Source organism: Pseudophryne corroboree, chromosome 1 (assembly GCF_028390025.1).
Source record: "Pseudophryne corroboree isolate aPseCor3 chromosome 1, aPseCor3.hap2, whole genome shotgun sequence".
Lineage (NCBI taxonomy): Eukaryota > Metazoa > Chordata > Amphibia > Anura > Myobatrachidae > Pseudophryne > Pseudophryne corroboree.
The window spans coordinates 1036794869-1036817837 of record NC_086444.1 but is presented as its reverse complement, the minus strand read 5'-3'; the positions used below and the strand labels follow the sequence as shown (position 1 = coordinate 1036817837).

The following is a 22969-nucleotide window of genomic DNA, read 5'->3' as shown; positions in this document are numbered from 1 at the left end:
CTTCTTCTGCAAGACTTGTATATAGTTATTGCTTACATAAGGGTTATGTTATAGTTGGTCGGTCTTGAACCGAGGCTATGTTACTTGTTCATACTGTTAACTGGGTAGTTTATCACAGGTTATACGGTGTGATTGGTGTGGCTGGTATGAATCTCGCTCTTAGGTTACATAAATCCTTTCCTCGTACTGTTCATATCCTCTGGGCACAGTTTCTCTAACTGAGGTCTGGAGGAGGGACATAGAGGGAGGAGCCAGTGCACACCCAGAATCCAAAGCTTTCTTAAAGTGCCCTATCTCCTGCGGAGCCCGTCTATTCCCCATGGTCCTTACGGAGTCCCCAGCATCCTCTACGGACTACGAGAAATAGATTTACCGGTAAGTAAAATCCTATTTTTAGATGTGTGTTTATAAGCTGGAAAAATGGCGCATGTGCTCATAAAAATGGTACTTTGTTTCAACAGAGTAATAATACTAGACTAAGCCTAGAGTCCGATGTATGTTATTATTAGTTACTGCATGTTATTATATACTTTACTGCCTAATGCTGTACTGAAATGGATTTATAGCTACACACCAAACTCTATGACTTTTATGTCAATGTTGCATACTGTATATGCAGAAAACTGAAGTTTAGTTACCCTAAATCAGCATTTAAGAAGGTACGTGCTGAAAGCCATGTAGTTAAAGATAACAGAGAAACTTAGTACTTTAATAAATGTTTCTGTTTAATAGGAATTTTATCACTGGGTATAAAGTCCACTAATTTATTAAATTATTTTTACGCCTCCATTGTCAACATTCTAGCAACAATCAATCCAAATAGTTAACCCAGATGAGCAATACGTTTTTTTTTAATACGGTTCATATTGCTGATATGAGATGACTGATGAGATTACTAGTATGAGTAATGAATAATAGAGAGTGTGCTTTTACTTTTTTCGTTTACTAATTATCGCATTACTAGGACTTTGTATCTTGGTGAGTGCAAGCAGATACACCGACAGTTTCATATACAAATCTGCGGCTATACAGCTGCAGCACATATAGCGCGGGGCTGATGGTACAGACTTCCTCCATTATTCTCTTCACAGAGCACATAAATAGTGTTATGTCACATATCAACCTACAATTATCCACAGGCCTACTCTCTCTATTCGTTATAGGACTTTATAGGAGCAATATGCTTTCCATGCAAAAAGTTTCACAAATATGCCCTGATATTGCATCATACAAGCGCAGTCTACATAAGGGTCAATGAGACTGAAGCCACTAAGTGGAACAGATGTGACTGTGTCAGGGAAGCCCAGCTTGGCGTAATATCAACAGATGCAACCATGCCAGGCAACAGTGTGAGGCACAGTACGTGTGGTGGTTTATATTTTAGAATATGTACCCCCAGCTGTTCCAATTTTGGCAGGTCAATATCAATTTATGGACATCAAAAGGGGATTAGGTAAAAACCAGAACAGTCCGGACCCCAGAATGCCGGACCGGACTGACTCCCTGCAGCAAACGCTGCCATTCTGGAGCTTGTAGTGCTATTCCCCATTGGGGGTGTTCTGTCCAGGGGGTGTAATCAGGGAGGCTGTAATCTCTCCCACTCTGCCTCCCCGGTGACAGCTGTCACAGGACAGCTGTCACCGGGGAAGCAGAGAGGGAGAGATTACAGCCTCCCTGTTTTGTCCGGACCATTTCGGTTATTACCCCATCCCTGGACAATACAGGGAGGCTGTAATCTCTCCCTCCCTGCCTCCCCAGTAACAGCTGTCACAGACACTCCACTGGACGGGGACAGCTTGACGTGAATGAGCACTACATGCTCCAGAATGGCAGAATTTGCTGCATGAAGCCAGTCCAGTCTGGGGTTCCGTGGTCCGGACTGTTCCATTTTTTTACCTAATCTCCATCAAAAGGATTGACCAAAAATTTATATTTCTGGGAGCAAACAAGGGTAAGATCAAGGTGGAATGGGATGGATACAGAGCACTGATTATTTTGTCCTGATATTGCACGACAAAATGTTGGGAGGTATGGTACAGGTTAATAATATAATGCAACAATCTAATAGGAGATATATGGTATAAAAAGCAAATATTTAGTCAGGACATTCAGTCCTATGCCGTGACGTGCAGTCAGGGTAAGCAGGGCAGGCAGAGCCTTACCTTTCATACTCCAGTAAACTCCAGAGTTCTGACTATACAAATGATGAGAATAATACAAAGATGATAGTTAGAAATATCTTCTTTGTATTATTCTCATCATTTGTATAGTTAAAACTCATCAAATCTGCAGAGCTCTGCTGGAAATACAGGGACTGTCAGGGAGAGACCAGAGGTGGGGCAGTCGTGAGCTCAGCCTACCCTCTGTGGTAGTCAGAAACTGCTTGGAACGGGGGCAGGGCCACACAGTGGCCAATAATACTGCAAAACACAGCACAAGGGGAGGCAGCTATCACATCTGCCTCACTGAGGAGGAGGGGGTGTCGCATGATGCAGAGAAAGAAGATATCACTGGAACATCCCAGCGGTTCTGCCACCAGCAGCATGTTATCCAGCAAGAATTAACAAAATGTATTAAAGTATTATGGGAAATATATGCATACACAGAGTATACCACTCACCTCCACAGTTTCTGCATGATACACTATTAAGAAGGGCATAGGGCCAAGCCAAAGTTTAATCAGCGGAAGGTTTCTCAGTAACTCCGTGTATTCAATAATTTGTACAAAGAAATCTGGAAAGAAAAATGTTACATATGTATGTAATGTAAATACCAAAGCAATGAGCAGACAAATGACTAGATCTTCCAGGTTTAATGTTTTCATAAAAGTATAAACATAGATACAAAAGTGGATTCTCTGCGCACTGAGGCAATAGTGAGGTTCGGGGTGTGCTGCTGGTACTGAGGGGTGTCCCACCCCCCTTAAATAATAAATACACAGATGTGCCTTAGGCACCCAATGACTATATGAACTGAGTAACCTGTCTTTTGAGAAAGACAGACACCTTTTTAGCATATTGAAAGATATCAAATAAATACCTTAAGTGCATTGTTCTGTATTTTCATTTAGTGCATTTAGGTCTACATTACAACCCCCCAACTGAACCATCTTGAGTTGGGTTGAGCGCAGGTTCCCTGTGGATTTATTCACATCTGTGTATTTAAAAGTATAAACATGCCCAGACCATTTGTAGCGACATCTCTGTAACTATTGTGGGTGGTCGATTTGTTCAGGACATCCGTACCAGTAAAGATGCCTCGTAGCGCCTTTCCCTTTGCCCTTAACATGTAAGTGATTTGCCATCTCTGCATAATAAAACCTATTTACTATATCTCAGGGTGGAATTAACAGATAGAGAAAACTGAAAACAAAATGTTTTAATGCAATATGTACATGGCTTTATTGTTATTGTTGTTGTGTGGAACTGGAAGCTCCAACGTACCAGGTCCCATGTTAGAGCAAAGTGGTAATGTGGTTATATTTACAGTTGCAGATCAGTTGCCATGGTGATAAAAAAAAAGTACTTAATAAGTAGGCCCCTGAGGGCTCGCCTGGATGTTCTTGTTAGCAACAGAAACTTGAGTTTGCACACCGCCACTTGTAAAATATATTCAGCCAAGGTCTTTATGGAGTGCTTATTGCAAAACAATATGGCCACAGAGTGGTACTTCAATGTTGGCGAGAGAAGAGTGCTGTGTTACATCACTGTGTATTAATTTAATATCTTTTGTTTATATAGTGCTTAAAAAGGTTCCATAGTGTTGCACAAAGGGATAAAACAAAGAGTGCATTAGAACAGAATTGTACAGACAGGATTAAAACTTTACATAGAAAAACAAAAAAGCCACAAGAAGGCGCTTCTAGTGTAGTCATTTCAGAAATGACACTTGATTATTTCTCATACGTCCTAGAGGATGCTGGGGATGCTTCAAGAACCATGGGGTATAGACGGGATCCGCAGGAGACATGGGCACTTTAAGACTTTAAAAAGGGGGTGAACTGGCTCCTCCCTCTATGCCCCTCCTTCAGACTCCAGTTAGATTCTGTGCCCAGTGAGACTGGATACACACTGAGGAGCTCTCCAGAGTTTCTCAGAAAAAAAGACTTTGTTAGGTTTGTTATTTTCAGGGAGACCTGCGGGCAACAGGCTCCCTGCATCGTGGTACTGAGGGGAGAGAAGCAGACCTACTTCTCTGAGTTCAAAGGCTCTGCTTCCTAGGTTACTGGACACCATTAGCTCCAGAGGGTCCGATCACTTGGTGCGCCTAGCTGCTCGTTCCCGGAGCCGCGCCGTCACCCCCATTGCAGAGCCAGAAGACAGAAGCCGGGTGAGTAAAAGAAGATCAGAAGACTTCAGTGACGACAGAAGATGGCTTTTGAGGTACCGCGCTGTGCGCCATGCTCCCACATACAGAACGGCACTGAAGGGTGCAGGGCGCAGGGGGAGCGCCCTGGGCAGTATAAATCCTCAAAAATACGACTGACAGAAGTGTATAAAGTGCCTGGGCACTAATTACAGACCCCCGCCAGTATAAAATAAGATTTTACTTACCGATAAATCTATTTCTCGGAGTCCGTAGTGGATGCTGGGGTTCCTGAAAGGACCATGGGGAATAGCGGCTCCGCAGGAGACAGGGCACAAAAAGTAAAGCTTTTTCCGATCAGGTGGTGTGCACTGGCTCCTCCCCCTATGACCCTCCTCCAGACTCCAGTTAGGTACTGTGCCCGGACGAGCGTACACAATAAGGGAGGATTTTGAATCCCGGGTAAGACTCATACCAGCCACACCAATCACACCGTACAACTTGTGATCTAAATCCAGTTAACAGTATGATAACAGCGGAGCCTCTGAAAGATGGCTTCCTACAACAATAACCCGAATAAGTTAACAATAACTATGTACAATTTATGCAGATAATCCGCACTTGGGATGGGCGCCCAGCATCCACTACGGACTCCGAGAAATAGATTTATCGGTAAGTAAAATCTTATTTTCTCTATCGTCCTAGTGGATGCTGGGGTTCCTGAAAGGACCATGGGGATTATACCAAAGCTCCCAAACGGGCGGGAGAGTGCGGATGACTCTGCAGCACCGAATGAGAGAACTCCAGGTCCTCCTTAGCCAGAGTATCAAATTTGTAAAATTTTACAAACGTGTTCTCCCCTGACCACGTAGCTGCTCGGCAAAGTTGTAATGCCGAGACCCCTCGGGCAGCCGCCCAAGATGAGCCCACCTTCCTTGTGGAGTGTGCCTTTACAGATTTAGGCTGTGGCAGGCCTGCCACAGAATGTGCCAGTTGGATTGTGCTACAGATCCAACGAGCAATCGTCTGCTTAGACGCAGGAGCACCCATCTTGTTGGGTGCATACAATATAAACAACGAGTCAGATTTTCTGACTCCAGCTGTTCTTGCAATATATATTTTTAATGCTCTGACAACGTCCAGTAACTTGGAGTCCTCCAAGTCACTTGTAGCCGCAGGCACTACAATAGGCTGGTTCAGATGAAATGCTGACACCACCTTAGGGAGAAAATGCGGACGAGTCCGCAGTTCTGCCCTGTCCGAATGGAAAATCAGATATGGGCTTTTGTAAGATAAAGCTGCCAATTCTGACACTCTCCTGGCAGAAGCCAGGGCTAGAAGCATGGTCACTTTCCAAGTGAGATATTTCAAATCCACCTTATTTAGTGGTTCAAACCAATGAGATTTTAGAAAATCCAAAACTACATTGAGATCCCACGGTGCCACTGGAGGCACCACAGGAGGCTGTATATGCAGCACTCCCTTCACAAAGGTCTGGACTTCAGGGACTGAAGCCAATTCTTTTTGAAAGAAAATCGACAGGGCCGAAATTTGAACCTTAATAGATCCCAATTTGAGACCCATAGACAATCCTGATTGCAGGAAATGTAGGAATCGACCCAGTTGAAATTCCTCCGTCGGAGCACTCCGATCTTCGCACCACGCAACATATTTTCGCCAAATTCGGTGATAATGTTGCACGGTTACTTCTTTCCTTGCTTTAATCAAAGTAGGAATGACTTCTTCCGGCATGCCTTTTTCCATTAGGATCCGGCGTTCAACCGCCATGCCGTCAAACGCAGCCGCGGTAAGTCTTGAAACAGACAGGGACCCTGCTGAAGCAAGTCCCTCCTTAGAGGTAGAGGCCACGGATCTTCCGTGATCATCTCTTGAAGTTCCGGGTACCAAGTCCTTCTTGGCCAATCCGGAACCACTAGTATCGTTCTTACGCCTCTTTGCCGTATAATTCTCAATACTTTTGGTATGAGAGGCAGAGGAGGAAACACATACACCGACTGGTACACCCAAGGCGTTACCAGCGCGTCCACAGCTATTGCCTGCGGATCTCTTGACCTGGCGCAATACCTGTCCAGTTTTTTGTTGAGGCGAGACGCCATCATGTCCACCATTGGTCTTTCCCAACGGGTTACCAGCATGTGGAAGACTTCTGGATGAAGTCCCCACTCTCCCGGGTGAAGATCGTGTCTGCTGAGGAAGTCTGCTTCCCAGTTGTCCACTCCCGGGATGAACACTGCTGATAGCGCTATCACATGATTCTCTGCCCAGCGAAGAATCCTTGCAGCTTCTGCCATTGCACTCCTGCTTCTTGTGCCGCCCTGTCTGTTCACATGGGCGACTGCCGTGATGTTGTCCGACTGGATCAACACCGGTTTTCCCTGAAGCAGAGGTTCTGCCTGGCTTAGAGCATTGTATATTGCTCTTAGTTCCAGAATGTTTATGTGAAGAGACGTTTCCAGGCTCGTCCATACTCCCTGGAAGTTTCTTCCTTGTGTGACTGCTCCCCAGCCTCTCAGGCTGGCGTCCGTGGTCACCAGGATCCAATCCTGTATGCCGAATCTGCGGCCCTCCAATAGATGAGGACTCTGCAACCACCACAGAAGAGACACCCTTGTCCTTGGAGACAGGGTTATCCGTAGGTGCATCTGAAGATGCGACCCTGACCATTTGTCCAACAGATCCCTTTGGAAAATTCTTGCGTGGAATCTGCCGAATGGAATTGCTTCGTAAGAAGCTACCATTTTTCCCAGGACTCTTGTGCATTGATGTACAGACACCTTTCCTGGTTTTAGGAGGTTCCTGACAAGCTCGGATAACTCCTTGGCTTTTTCCTCCGGGAGAAAAACCTTTTTCTGAACCGTGTCCAGAATCATCCCTAGGAACAGCAGACGAGTTGTCGGCATTAACTGGGATTTTGGAATATTCAGAATCCACCCGTGCTGTTTTAGCACTTCTTGAGACAGTGCTAATCCCATCTCTAGCTGTTCTCTGGACCTCGCCCTTATTAGGAGATCGTCCAAGTATGGGATAATTAATACGCCTTTTCTTCGAAGAAGAATCATCATCTCGGCCATTACCTTTGTAAAGATCCGAGGTGCCGTGGACAATCCGAACGGCAGCGTCTGAAACTGATAGTGACAGTTTTGTACAACGAACCTGAGGTACCCCTGGTGTGAGGGGTAAATTGGAACGTGGAGATACGCATCCTTGATGTCCAAGGATACCATAAAGTCCCCCTCTTCCAGGTTCGCTATCACTACTCTGAGTGACTCCATTTTGAACTTGAACTTCTTTATGTACAGGTTCAAGGACTTCAGATTTAGAATAGGCCTTACCGAGCCATCCGGCTTCGGTACCACAAAAAGAGTGGAATAATACCCCTTCCCTTGTTGTAGAAGAGGTACCTTGACTATCACCTGCTGAGAGTACAGCTTGTGAATGGCTTCCAAAACCGTCTCCCTTTCGGAGGGGGACGTTGGTAAAGCAGACTTCAGGAAACGGCGAGGTGGATCCGTCTCTAATTCCAACCTGTACCCTTGAGATATTATCTGCAGGATCCAGGGATCTACCTGCGAGTGAGCCCACTGCGCGCTGTAATTTTTGAGACGACCGCCCACCATCCCCGAGTCCGCTTGAGGAGCCCCAGCGTCATGCTGAGGCTTTTGTAGAAGCCGGGGAGGGCTTCTGTTCCTGGGAAGGAGCTGCGTGTTGCTGTCTCTTCCCTCGACCTTTGCCTCGTGGCAGATATGAATAGCCCTTTGCTCTCTTATTTTTAAAGGAACGAAAGGGCTGCGGTTGAAAAGTCGGTGCCTTTTTCTGTGGGGGAGTGACTTGAGGTAGAAAGGTGGATTTCCCGGCTGTAGCCGTGGCCACCAAATCTGATAGACCGACTCCAAATAACTCCTCCCCTTTATACGGCAAAACTTCCATATGCCGTTTTGAATCCGCATCACCTGACCACTGTCGCGTCCATAAAACTCTTCTGGCCGAAATGGACATAGCACTTACCCGTGATGCCAGTGTGCAGATATCCCTCTGTGCATCACGCATATAAAGAAATGCATCCTTTATTTGTTCTAACGACAGTAAAATATTGTCCCTGTCCAGGGTATCAATATTTTCAATCAGGGACTCTGACCAAACTACCCCAGCACTGCCCATCCAGGCAGTCGCTACAGCTGGTCGTAGTATAACACCTGCATGTGTGTATATACTTTTTTGGATATTTTCCATCCTCCTATCTGATGGATCTTTAAGTGCGGCCGTCTCAGGAGAGGGTAACGCCACTTGTTTAGATAAGCGTGTTAGCGCCTTGTCCACCCTAGGAGGTGTTTCCCAGCGCTCCCTAACCTCTGGCGGGAAAGGGTATAATGCCAATAATTTCTTTGAAATTATCAGTTTTTTATCAGGGGCAACCCACGCTTCATTACACACGTCATTTAATTCTTCTGATTCAGGAAAAACTATAGGTAGTTTTTTCATACCCCACATAATACCCTGTTTAGTGGTACCTGTAGTATCAGCTAAATGTAACGCCTCCTTCATTGCCAAAATCATATAACGTGTGGCCCTACTGGAAAATACGGTTGATTCGTCACCGTCACCACTGGAGTCATCGCCTGTGTCTGGGTCTGTGTCGACCGACTGAGGCAAAGGGCGTTTCACAGCCCCTGACGGTGTTTGAGTCGCCTGGACAGGCACTAATTGATTGTCCGGCCGCCTCATGTCGTCAAACGACTGCTTTAGCGTGTTGACACTATCCCGTAGTTCCATAAATAAAGGCATCCATTCCGGTGTCGACTCCCTAGGGGGTGACATCCTCATATTTGGCAATTGCTCCGCCTCCACACCAATATCGTCCTCATACATGTCGACACACACGTACCGACACACAGCAGACACACAGGGAATGCTCCTAACGAAGACAGGACCCACTAGCCCTTTGGGGAGACAGAGGGAGAGTTTGCCAGCACACACCAAAAGCGCTATATATATATCAGGGATAGCCTTATAATAAGTGCTCCCTTATAGCTGCTTTGTTATATCAAATTATCGCCATAAATGTGCCCCCCCCTCTCTGTTTTACCCTGTTTCTGTAGTGCAGTGCAGGGGAGAGACTTGGGAGCCGTCCTGACCAGCGGAACTGTGAGAGGAAATGGCGCCGTGTGCTGAGGAGATAGGCCCCGCCCCTTTTCTGGCGGGCTCGTCTCCCGCTATTTAGAGAAATTAGGCAGGGGTTAAATATCTCCATATAGCCTCTAGGGCTATATGTGAGGTATTTTTAGCCTTTATAGGTAATCATTTTGCCTCCCAGGGCGCCCCCCTCCCAGCGCCCTGCACCCTCAGTGACTGCCGTGTGAAGTGTGCTGAGAGGAAAATGGCGCACAGCTGCAGTGCTGTGCGCTACCTTTTGAAGACTGCAGGAGTCTTCAGCCGCCGATTCTGGACCTCTTCTGTCTTCAGCATCTGCAAGGGGGCCGGCGGCGTGGCTCCGGTGACCATCCAGGCTGTACCCGTGATCGTCCCTCTGGAGCTTGATGTCCAGTAGCCAAGAAGCCAATCCATCCTGCACGCAGGTGAGTTGACTCCTTCTCCCCTCAGTCCCTCGCTGCAGTGATCCTGTTGCCAGCAGGAATCACTGTAAAATAAAAAACCTAGCTAAACTTTTTCTAAGCAGCTCTTTAGGAGAGCCACCTAGATTGCACCCTTCTCGGCCGGGCACAAAAATCTAACTGGAGTCTGGAGGAGGGTCATAGGGGGAGGAGCCAGTGCACACCACCTGATCGGAAAAAGCTTTACTTTTTGTGCCCTGTCTCCTGCGGAGCCGCTATTCCCCATGGTCCTTTCAGGAACCCCAGCATCCACTAGGACGATAGAGAAATATGCAAAATTAAGCGGGACTGAAGCTCGACATTAAGTGGGCGTGGCTTAGCCCTCACAGCTCTGACCAGCGCCATTTTCTCTTCACAGAAGCTGCAGAGACGCTGAGCCTGGCCTCCCACACTGCTGTACAAGTAACAAAGTGCAAAACGCGGGGGGGGGGGGGGGGGGGACAATAGATTTGGTGCTAATTATTTGATAGTAAAAGCGCTAACAGGTCTGGGCAGTAGTTTACTCGCTTCAGAACCGGGATAGGCGCTGGGCTGTGAGCTGGCAGAACTCACTCTGTGTTTCTCTAACAGGCTTTGTTGTGGGTCTGTCTCCTATAGCCCCAGTGTGGTTGTGGGTGTCGATACGCGTGTGTCGACATGTCTGAGGCTGAGTGCTCTTCCCAGGAGGAGGCTTGAGTGGAGACAGAAAAGGCTGTGGGAGTGGCCGTGTCGGCACCGCCGATGGCTGATTGGGTAAATATGTTGAGTGTTTTGAATGCAAATGTGGCTCGGTTGACTAAGAGATTAGATAAATCTGAGTTTAAGAACCAGACATGGAGGAAATCCATGGAAGATGCATTGTTACAAGCTCAGACCCCTTCGGGGTCACAGAAACGTACATTTACCCAGATAACAGATATGGATACCTACACGGACTCTGATTCCAGTGTCGACAATAGTGATGCCAGATTGAATCCTAAACTGGCTAAGAGCATTCAGTGCATGATTGTGGCAATAAAAGTAGTGTTGCATATAATGGAGGACCCTGCTGTTCCTGATACTAGGGTCTGTATGTATAAAGGAAAGAAACCTGAGGTAACGTTTCCTCCCTCTCATGAACTGAACGCTTTTTTTGAAAAGGCTTGGGAAATCCTGACAAGAAGGTACAGTTTCCCAAAAGAATTCCGGTGGCATATCCGTTTCCTTTTGGGGAAAGGGAAAAGTGGGAGTCAACCCCCACGGTGGACAAAGCTCTATCGCTTCTATCCAAAAAGGTGGCGCTTCCGTCTCCTGACACGGCAGCCCTAAAGGATCCTGCAGATCGTAAGCAGGAAAATACACTAAAATCCATTTATGTCACTACGGGTTCGCTACTCAGGCCTGCCGTTACTTCAGCATGGGTGAGTAGCGCTATTGAAAAGTGGGCAGATAACTTGCCATCTGAGATAGATACTGTGGCCGGAGAGACCCCCAGCCCACGTGGACAATGGCCGCCGCGGCACTGAAGGGGTTAACCCCTAGTGCCCGGCGCCATTATAAAGACAATGGGCACTTGGCGCCAGGTTTAAAATATTGTGGGTGCTAGGCGCCGTGTGTAGAGAGTGATTTAAAAATGTATTTTTAAATTGTGTGCTGCGGTCCCGGACCTCTCCGGCGACCGCGGCAGTGAGGGAGCTCCCCGGCGCGCTGATCTGTGTGTGCGCGCCGGGGGAGAGGAGGCCACTGAGTGAGTGCCACACTGGGGGGACAGGGAGAGCCAGCTCCCTGGACCCCAGTGGCGGGCATTACAGGCAGGCTAGAGGATGAGGGAAGCCAGCCACATACCTCCAGCACAGACAGAGTCCTAGCAGCCAGGCTGCAGGGCTAGGGGACAGTATTTAGAGAAACAAAAACATTGTGTTTTAAATGTAATAAAAAGTGTATTGTGCTGGGAGGCACTGCAGTGCCTAGGAGTGTGGAGCCTGTGCAGGGCACAGGCTCAGTGTATATTTAAAGGGGAATGTACAGTGTATTTTAAATGTGATGTATTTAAAGGTAAATTGCACTTACTTGGTTGTGTGTCCCAGGAGGGGGGAATCCATGGCTGTGCAGGCTGATGGATTCTCCCAGACCTTTTCCCCAAAAAACGGAATACTTTCCCTTCCAGCCTCACTCTTGAAAGGGGCATTGGTAGAGAGAGAAGCTCAGCTTTGAAACAAGCTGAGTGGTTTTCTGGAGCTCCATAGGTATCACCCGTAGTGGCTAGGAAACCTGGACCGGGGAGCTAGGCTGCCCAGCTCTGGAGCCCAAATCCAGGCTGCAGGCAGTGGGCTAGGTCCCAAGCAGGATTCTGGAAGTCAGTTTAGGCTGGAAAACTTCCCCCAGCCTAGACTGAACAGCACCGGGGCGTATCCTGATCCTCCAGGATGGGACAGGCAAAGGAGAACGACCACTCCCCACTGTCCATAGGGAACAATGTTAGCTGTGCATGTGACCAAGGCATGCACAGCCCATGGGTAAACATTGATTGGTTGTACACCACAGGGCGGGCTTACCCCCTGTGGTACTGTGTATTGGAGTAAGATAAAAGGAGGCCAGTTGCCCCATGAAAATTGTATTGTACCATCTTTATTCTGCTGGAACATCTTGTTGTATGCTGTTGCCCCTAGCAATCGGGATGAGTCTTTTTTAAGGCTATTATTGAGCAAATAAACATCTGCCTCAAGAAGATTGCTTCATCTTGTGACCTACAGGGTTATGCCAAACATAGCCCCGTCCTCCGGCTGTCCAGGGAAGCACCTAACGTCTCCAAGTTCCGCCTTCCGCCAGCTACCGGTAGAGGCCTAGCAAGTGGCTTGTAGGGATTCGTCAACACCACACAGGTGTGGTAAGGCAGTGCGTCGGCACATACATGTTATGAGCCACGGCTGTGGCTCATTCCTGTTTTGCATTTTTGGTTATGTATTTTATGGTATACTTCTGTTTCTGTTCCACGTGGGTGTCATGGGGTGTCGGAGCCCACCCTTAAGGAGAGGGTACTGTTATGAACCACAGGTAGTGGTTCATTCCTATTTTATGTTTATAAGTAGTCTTGCAGGCCAGGATTTCCCGTTGCTCTGGTTTAAGAAGATTCTTGTTTGCTGCCAGTGGTGAGTCTGTGTGATTGCAGCTTGTTCCCATGTGTTCAGCCTCACCTGTCTGTTGATTGCACCTCTCAGTTGTGCAGCAGGGCAGCTGCACGACATAATTAATTAAGACTCTCTGTTATATGCTGGCTCAGTGCAATTCAGAGACGCTGGTGATATTTCCAGATTTCCAGGTTTCCTGGGTTCCAGAGTTCTTGAGTTCTGAGCTAGTCCCTGCCAGTTCCTGAGCTCCTGTCTAGCAGTGTCTGTCTAGCTGCTTTGAGTGTCGGTTCCTGTGTCGATTCTAGTGTCGATTCCAGTGTCTGATCCTGTGTCCTGCCGTGAAGCTTTCCAGTCCAGGAGTCCTGTGGCTTTGTCTGTGCCTGGTCGAATATCTGGCTTCTTGGTGTCCACCGGTCTGTCGTTTGGGATTCTGCCTGTCCTCCAGTTCTGAGAGTCTGTGTCGGCTACATTGGGGGTTCCTGTCCGTTTGCCAGTATTTGTACCGGTTCCGTGAGTAGCGGCTTTGCCGCGTCCGTCGGCTCAGGCCGCAGTATTCTTTGGTTATAATTTGTTTCTGGTGTTTTGCAGAGGGTTCTGCTTGTGCTGTCACCGCCGGTACACAACGGTATTGTGTCGGCGAGTGGACAGCATTTCCTTTGTTGTTCTTTTCCTTTGGCGGCGTGCCGCACATATATTTAGGGTTGTTAGTAGCCCCTAGCCTTCTGTTTGTTTTAGCTAGAGGTCCCCTTGTTATTATCCTGTCTCGGTTCACGCCTTGTCTCAATCTAAGACCTGGGGGCATCAGAGTTGGGCAGACCTAATCCGCCCTTCAAACGCGGCTGCCGTGGGCCCAAGAAACCATAGTCACTCAGGCGTGAACGGACCACACGGGTGAAACAACGGAGGTAGGGTGCTAGGGGCTATTTCCACACCACACCTCGTTTCAGCGTCACGTTCTGGTGCTCAGGACTCACTACGCAACATCTCCCTTGTTCTGAGCACCAGGAACCTAACAATACAGAGCAGAACCGTGGTTCCAAACGCCACGGCATGTTAGGAGTTTGGTGGTGGCAGCATAAACCCGCCCACAGCGCAGTGGGTGGAGTCAGTAACAGGCGGTTACTGGCGGTAAGCGGGAATCCCCTATGTGGTCAGGCCTCATGTGACCTGACCCTCCATTCTGTGCGCAGGAGACGGGACACGAAAGCGGCGAGTGCTTTCGTACGGGACCGTCCTGTCACAGAAATTGGTGGCATAGCGGTGGGATAATCCCAGGAGGCTTTTCATCACCCGACTGGAGAAGCCGAGTTACTCAGGAGAGGAGTAACTGCAGCGCAGGAGAACGCACAAGATGGCGGAATTCAGCGGAATGTCCAAGGATGATCTGGAGATTGTGTGCCAGGAGAAGGGTGTGGATATCCCTTTCAACGCGTCCAGAAGCGTCATGAAGGCGGCGCTCATGAGCTTGGAGGAGTCCTATCGGGCGGAGGTGGAAAGCACTGACGGCGTCAGCATCGCAGAGGATGGCCCAACAGTGGACCTTCGTAAGGAACCGGTGAGACCCACAAGCCCCGCCCTCTCTCACAGCAGCAATGTTTCCCAGCAATCCCTAGCAGGGCCAGGATCCCAACGTCCCAGGGGGGGCAGAACGGCTAGCGGAATTGGGGGAAAGGGCAACGGAGCAAGAGCGCTTGATCATCATCCAGATGTGGCGTGATGAGCGGGCACCACAGGCCGTGGTACCCCGGGAGCCGTTGTCAGCTGTTGTACACAGATCAGGACGCATTCAGTTTGCCAAGTTTGCAGACAGTAATGGGGACATTGATGGACATTTACAAGTTTTTGAAAGGACTTGTAAACTACACGATTTACCCAAGTCGGAGTGGGTGAGACACCTTGTGCCCACTCTGCATGGAGAGGCATTGGAGGCCTATCGAGGAGTGGCCACGGAGGACTGTGGGGATTATGACGAAGTCGCGAAGGCTCTCCTCCAGCGATTCTTCATCACTCCAGAGTCTTACCGGAAGAAGTTCAGAGACTTGCCCAAGAATCCTAGCAGCACCCATGGGCAGTTTGCCACCCAGCTGCGGCAGTACGTGGTGAAGTGGGTGAAGGATTCTGAAGCCACTACATGGGACGCACTGATTGACCTGATCTGCAGGGAGCAGTTCTACCGCAGGTGCGCCCCAGAAGTGAAGGAGTGGGTGCTAGACCGGGAGCCACCCAGCTTAAAGATGGCTGCCCAGTTAGCAGACAAGTATGTGGCAATTCGGCCACAGGGCCAGAAGCGCCCAGCCAGCAGCCAGCTCCAAAAGACTGTACCACCAAGGGGACCCCCCTCTTCAGCTCATCACCCCAAAGACAAGCATCTTCCAACCTGGGTGCTCTTGGCCAGCAACCGCACTGCAGCGTCCCTGCAACTGATCAGAGATCATCGGTGCCACGACTGGAGAAGAAGTGCTACGGCTGTGGGAATATCGGACACCTGAGGATGAACTGTCCTGCATCCCAAGCACCCCAGACTCGTGCCCCAAATCCGAGTGCTGGAGCCCGGATCGCTTGTTTGACGAGAGGAGATGAGCCTACAGAGACTGTTCCCCCTCCAGTCAGTCCGATGGAGTGTGGCGAGAGACAGGTGCACTCTGCGGAGAGAGTCACCTGCATGGCCAAACAGCCCCTACACAATATGTGGAGGCACCTGCAGCCGGTCCACGTGGGACCCCTGCAGGGGGAAGGCCTAAGAGACTCTGGGGCCTCAATCACTGTGGTGAGCCCCCACCTTATAGATCCTGCTGCAGTATTGCAGGGTCGCACTGCACAGGTCACCCTGGCCGATGGAATGGAGAAAACGGTTCCCATGGCAAGAGTCTACCTGGACTGGGGAGCTGGACCAGAGTTGCGAGAAGTTGCCGTCATGGATGGTCTCCCAACTGATGTGGTCCTAGGAAATGATCTGGGTGGTGGGATTGTCACTACGTTTGCTGGCACCATTCCCCGGAGTCAAGTTCCACAACCACCGTTGACATCAGCTGCTCCAGCACAGCCCAGCCCAGAGGAAAAGACTACAGCTGCTAGACAACTGCCAGCACAGCCAACCACAGCATCAACCAGCCCAGAGGAAAAGATTACAGCAGCTAGATCGGCACATTGACCCTGCATGCCTTTTGCCTCTGGTATGCCTGCGTCCCCTAGCAACGCAGAGGATGTTGGTTCCAGCTCGTTTGATCCTGTGGGGGTGCCCAATGATGCTCCTGACCCAAGTGGTTTGCCAACTCCGGCGGTGAGTATGAGAAACCACACTGACTTTTCCATGACTGACCCCTACCAGACTGACCCTAGCAGTCCCAACCTAGATCCCCCTGTAGAGTGTCCCAATTTAGGAGAGATTGAGGGCCGCAGGCAACAGTTTAGGGAGGCTCAACTCTCTGAGCCATCCCCGAAAGGCATGAGGCGCCACTCTGGCAGCGGCCTTGACAGGGTTGGGGCAGGAAGTTTGACCTGGCGGGAAGGGTTAAGGTACAGGGTAGACAGGAAAGTGAGAGGGGATAGACCAGATAGGGAACGTGTCCAACTGGTCCCCCCAGGGAACCTTCCTGCGCAACCGGTGTCGGTTGCCAGCGAAACCCCTTTGGACAGCCACTCAGAGATAGACCGTACCCTGAAGTGCCTGATACAGTGCTTACCCTGGTCTGGAATGTCGGATGACGCCCAGACCAACTGTAAGGCTGGTGCCATGCGTTGGCAGCTGGGGCACTCCAGCGGTTGTGTTGTCTCTGGGCCTCTGACCATAGGAGAACCTTTACAGCAAGTTGCTGTAGACATAGCAGGTTCCGTGCCTGTGCTCAGTAGATCGGGGAAGACACGCAGCCTCCCTGTAGTGGATGCCACACAGGATCCAGAGGCTGGTGGTCTGCCCGCCATCACTGTGGCACAGGTAGCGGACAAGGAGGAAAGAGTAGGCCTAGGTGACAGGGTAGGTTTCCCGAGTCATAGGTTGACAGAGGAGGATGGGAGGGCAGGTCTGACAGTTCGGGCAGACAGTTGCCAGATAGGTATGACGGAGGTGCAGTGCCTGGTACACCATGTGGGAGGAGACAGGGGTAGGCCCAAACCAGAGGGGGTGGAGGCAACCAGAGGCTGTCCCCGACCTACATCACCCAGACAGGTACTGACCTTAGGACCTGTAAGGCCCTACGGACACGTTGTCATTGACTTTAGTCCTGTAGTGAACCCCTGTACAGAGATGGCTAGGAAGGGCATTCGCAAGTCAGTGAACTTTGCACCCGCTTGCGAGTTGGCATTCCAGTCATTGGAGGAGGCTCTGGTACCCGCTCCAGTGCTGATGGCGCACATTCTTGACCAGGACTGTGTTTTACGAACTACTGCGCCCCTGCACGGACTGGGAGTAGTACTGAGCCAGGAGGAGCCATATGGGCAGGAGCACCCTGTGGCCTGTTTGAGCAGAATACTGCTATTGTGAGAGGTGGGGTATGCCACAATTGGGACACCTTGGGTGGCACTTGTGTGTAACTGGCCCCCCACCGTGGTGAATTACCACCCACCTGTTAGGTGGCTGCAACCTACCTTGGGGAAATTGGACAGACTTTTGTGGTGGAGCCTTGAACTTGGACTTCAGGTGGACTATTTGAACATTGTTCACCCACGAAGAGAGGCCCACTACACTATGGATGAACTGTCTAGGCCGGAGCCTACACCCCCCAGGTAGCGTCACCTTCAACCCAACAGACTGCGGGACCAGGGACCAAATCGTTGGGACATGGGTCCCTGGTTGACCCGCTTGAATGGGGGGGGGGGGGGGAGTGTGGCCGGAGAGACCCCCAGCCCACGTGGACAATGGCCGCCGCGGCACTGAAGGGGTTAACCCCTAGTGCCCGGCGCCATTATAAGGACAATGGGAGCTTGGCGCCAGGTTTAAAATATTGTGGGCGCTAGGCGCCGTGTGTAGAGAGTGATTTAAAAATGTATTTTTAAATTGTGTGCCGCAGTCCCGGACCTCTCCGGCGACCGCGGCAGTGATGGAGCTCCCCGGCGCGCTGATCTGTGTGTGCGCGCCGGGGGAGAGGAGGTCACTGAGTGAGTGCCACACTGGGGGGATAGGGAGAGCCAGCTCCCTGGACCCCAGTGGCGGGCATTACAGGCAGGCTGGAGGATGGGGGAAGCCAGCCACATACCTCCAGCACAGACAGAGTCCTAGCAGCCAGGCTGCAGGGCTAGGGGACAGTATTTAGAGAAACAAAAACATTGTGTTTTAAATGTAATAAAAAAGTGTATTGTGCTGGGAGGCACTGCAGTGCCTGGGAGTGTGGAGCCTGTGCAGGGCACAGGCTCAGTGTATATTTAAAGGGGAATGTACAGTGTATTTTAAATGTGATGTATTTAAAGGTAAATTGCACTTACTTGGTTGTGTGTCCCAGGAGGGGGGAATCCATGGCTGTGCAGGCTGATGGATTCTCCCAGACCTTTTCCCCAAAAAAACGGAATACTTTCCCTTCCAGCCTCACTCTTGAAAGGGGCATTGGTAGAGAGAGAAGAAGCTCAGCTTTGAAACAAGCTGAGTAGTTTTCTGGAGCTCCATAGGGATCACCCGTAGTGGCCAGGAAACCTGGACCGGGGAGCTAGTCTGCCCAGCTCTGGAGCCCAAATCCAGGCTGCAGGCAGTGGGCTAGGTCCCGGGCAGGTTTCTGGAAGTCAGTTTAGGCTGGAAAACTTCCCCCAGCCTAGACTGAACGGCACCGGGGCGTATCCTGATCCTCCAGGATGGGACAGGCAAAGGAGAACGACCACTCCCCACTGTCCATAGGGAACAATGTTAGCTGTGCATGAGACCAAGGCATGCACAGCCCATGGGTAAACATTGATTGGTTGTACACCACAGGGCGGGCTTACCCCCTGTGGTACTGTGTATTGGAGTAAGATAAAAGGAGGCCAGTTGCCCCATGAAAATTGTATTGTACCATCTTTATTCTGCTGGAACATCTTGTTGTATGCTGTTGCCCCTAGCAATAGGGATGAGTCTTTTTTAAGGCTATTATTGAGCAAATAAACATCTGCCTCAAGAAGATTGCTTCATCTTGTGACCTACAGGGTTATGCCAAACATAGCCCCGTCCTCCGGCTGTCCAGGGAAGCACCTAACGTCTCCAAGTTCCGCCTTCTGCTAGCTACCGGTAGAGGCATAGCAAGTGGCTTGTGGGGATTCGTCAACACCACACAGGTGTGGTAAGGCAGTGCGTCGGCACATACAGAGCAGAACCGTGGTTCCAAACGCCACGGCAGGTTAGGAGTTTGGTGGTGGCAGCATAAACCCGCCCACAGCGCAGTGGGTGGAGTCAGTAACAGGCGGTTACTGACGGTAAGCGGGAATCCCCTATGTGGTCAGGCCTCGTGTGACCTGACCCTCCATTCTGTGCGCAGGAGACGGGACGCGAAAGCGGCGAGTGCTTTCGTACGGGACCGTCCTGTCACAGATACCCTAGACAGGGATAGCGTGCTTTTGACTCTGGGTCATATCAGGGACGCTGCAGCATATTTAAAAGAAGCTGTAAGGGATATTGGCCTTTTGGGATCAAGGGCCAATGTCATGGCAGTCTCAGCTAGGAGAGCATTGTGGATTCATCAATGGAATGCTGATGCTGACTCTAAGAAGGCGATGGAGTCTTTACCGTTTAACAGTAGTGTCTTCTTTGGTGACGGCCTCACTGACCTGGTATCTACGGCTACCGCGGGTAAGTCGTCATTTTTACCTTATGTTCCTGCACAACAGAAGAAAACGCCCCACTATCAGATGCAGTCCTTTCGGCCCAATAAATTCAAAAAAGGACTAGGGTCCTCCTTCCTTGCTGCGAGAGGAAGAGGAAGGGGAAAAAGGTCACAGGCTGTGGCAAGTTCCTAAGAGCAGAAGTCCTCTCCGGCTTCTACCAAATCCACCGCATGACGTTGTGGCTCCTCTGCGGGAGTCTGCACCGGTGGGGGCACGTCTCAAACTCTTCAGTCAGGTTTGGGTGCACTCGGACCTGGATTCTTGGATATTAGAAATCGTAACACAAGGGTACAAATTAGAGTTTCAAGACGTGCCCCCTCACCCATTTTTCAAATCGGCCTTGCCAGCTTCTCATCTAGAAAGGGAGGTAGTATGCGCTGCAATACTAAAGCTGTGTCAAAATAAAGTCATTGCCACAGTTCCCCCGTCACAACAGGGGGAGGGTTTTTATTCGAGTCTGTTCGTGGTCCCGAAACCGGATGGCTCAGTCAGACCGATTCTGAACCTAAAATCCCTCAATTTTTTTCTGAAAAAATTCAAATTCAAGATGGAATCTCTCCGAGCAGTGATCTCCAGTCTGGAGGAGGGGGATTTTATGGTGTCGGTCGACATAAAGGATGCTTACTTACACGTTCCCATATATCCTCCACATCAGGCATAACTGAGGTTTGCTGTTCAAGATTGTCATTACCAATTTCAGACGTTACCGTTTGGTCTGTCCACAGCACCAAGGATTTTCACCAAGGTTATGGCGGAAATGATGGTTCTCCTGCGCAAGCAGGGAATTACAATTATCCCGTACTTGGACGATCTCCTCATAAAGGCGAGATCCAAGGAGCAATTGATGGAAAATGTTGCGCTCTCACTGACGATTCTGCAACAACATGGTTGGCTCCTAAACTTGCCAAAATCACAGTTGGTTCCGACGACACAGCTGTCATTCCTGGGTATGATTCTGGATACAGAATTACAGAGAGTTTTTCTTCCAGTGGCTCTGGAGTTACAAAATATGGTAAAACAGATTCTGAAACCAGCAAAGGTGTCAGTTCTTCAATGCACTCGGTTGCTGGGGAAGATGGTGGTGGCCTACGAGGCCATTCCGTATGGCAGGTTCCATGCCAGGGTGTTTCAGTGGGACCTGTTGGACAAGTGGTCCGGGTCTCACCTGGACATGCACCGGAAAATAATCCTATCTTCCAGGACCAGGATCTCCCTTCTGTGGTGGCTGCACAGTTCTCACCTTCTGGAGGGACGCAGGTTCGGGATTCAGGAGTGGATCCTGGTGACCACAGATGTAAGTCTCCGAGGCTGGGGAGCAGTCACACAGGGGAGAAACTTTAAGGGAAAATAGTGAAGCCAGGAAGCTTGTCTGCACATAAACATTCTGGAATTAAGGGCCATTTACTATGGCATTCTGCAAGTGGAACATCTTCTTCGCGGTCTGCCCGTCTTGATTCAGTCAGACAACAAAACAGCAGTGGCGTACATAAACCGCCAGGGTGGAACAAAGAGCAGAGCAGTGATGGCCGAGGCCACGAAAGTTCTTCGCTCGGCGGAAAGACATGCAAGAGCTCTGTCAGCAGTCTTCATTCCAGGAGTGGACAACTGGGAAGCAGACTTCCTCAGCAGACACGATCTCCATCCAGGAGAGTGGGGTCTTCATCAAGAGGTCTTTGCAGAAATGACAAGTCGTTGGGGAATTCCTCAAATAGACATGATGGCGTCCCGCCTCAACAAGAAACTTCAGAGATATTGTTCCAGGTCGAGGGACCCTCAAGCAATGGCGGTGGACGCCCTAGTGACACCGTGGGTGTTTCCGTCGGTCTATGTGTTCCCTCCACTTCCACTCATTCCAAAGGTGATAAAGATTTTAAGAAGAACAAGGGTTCAGGCGATACTCATTGTTCCAGACTGGCCAAAGAGGGCCTGGTATCCAGATCTTCAGGAGTTGCTCATAGAAGATCCCTGGCCTCTTCCTCTACGGGAGGACCTGTTACAACAAGGTCCGTGCGTATATCAAGACTTACCGCGGCTGCGTTTGATGGCATGGCGGTTGAACGCCAAATCCTAGCCAGAAAGGGTATTCTCAATTAAGTCATTCCCACTCTTCTTCAGGCTAGAAAGGAAGTAACGGAAAAGCATTACCACCGTATTTGGAGAAAATATGTGTCTTGGTTTGAGTCCAAGAAGGCTCCTACAAATTTCGGCCTTATCAATTTTCTTCCAGAAAGAATTGGCCTCCCTTCCAGAAGTTCAGACCTTCGTGAAAGGTGTGCTGCACATGCAACCTCCATTTGTGCCTCCTGTGGCACCGTGGGATCTTAATGTGGTATTGCAGTTCCTGCAATCTCATGTGGTTTGAACCTTTACGTAAGGTTGAGATAAAATTCCTTACTTGGAAAGTAGTCATGTTGTTGGCCTTGGCATCCGCAAGGCGGGTATCTGAATTGGCGGCTTTGTCTCACAAAAGCTCCTATTTAATCTTCCATGCAGATAGAGCAGAGTTGAGAACTCGTCAGCAATTTCTGCCAAAAGTGGTTTCATCATTTCACGTAAACCAGCCTATTGTGGTGCCAGTGGCTACTGGCGCATTGGCGGAATCGAAGTCTCTCGATGTGGTCAGAGCTTTGAAAATCTATGTTGCCAGAACAGCGCAGATTAGGAAAACAGAGGCTCTGTTTGTCCTGTGGGCTCCCAACAAGATTGGGGCTCCTGCTTCTAAGCAGACTATTGCGCGTTGGATCTGTAATACGATTCAGCAGGCTCATTCAACGGCAGGATTGCCGTTACCGAAATCGATGAAAGCCCATTCTACCAGAAAGGTGGGCTCATCCTGGGCGGCTGCCCGAGGGGTTTCGGCATTACAGCTTTGCCGAGCTGCTACTTGGTCGGGTTCAGACACCTTTGCGAAGTTTTACAAGTTTGATACCCTGGCTGAGGAGGACCTCTTGTTTGGTCAATCGGTGCTGCAGAGTCATCCGCACTCTCCCACCCGTTCTAGAGCTTTGGTATAAACCCCATGGTTCTTGAAGCATCCCCAGCATCCTATAGGACGTATGAGAAAATAGGATTTTAATACCTACCGGTAAATCCTTTTCTCTTAGTCCGTAGAGGATGCTGGGTGCCCGTCCCAGTGCGGGCTGTATCTGCAGTTTGGTTTTGGTTACT

At 49.8% G+C, this 22969-nt stretch overlaps 1 protein-coding gene across 1 annotated transcript in view; it reads right to left on the bottom strand.

Annotated features, from left to right (window-relative positions):
* The window catches only part of LOC134923917 (cytochrome P450 4V2), a 119232-nt gene that overhangs the window by 93306 nt on the left and 2957 nt on the right, over positions 1-22969 (bottom strand). Inside the window, exon 2 of the mRNA XM_063920798.1 lies at positions 2621-2733. Coding sequence (XP_063776868.1) covers positions 2621-2733 — 113 coding nt within the window. The remainder of the gene's footprint in view (positions 1-2620; positions 2734-22969) is intronic.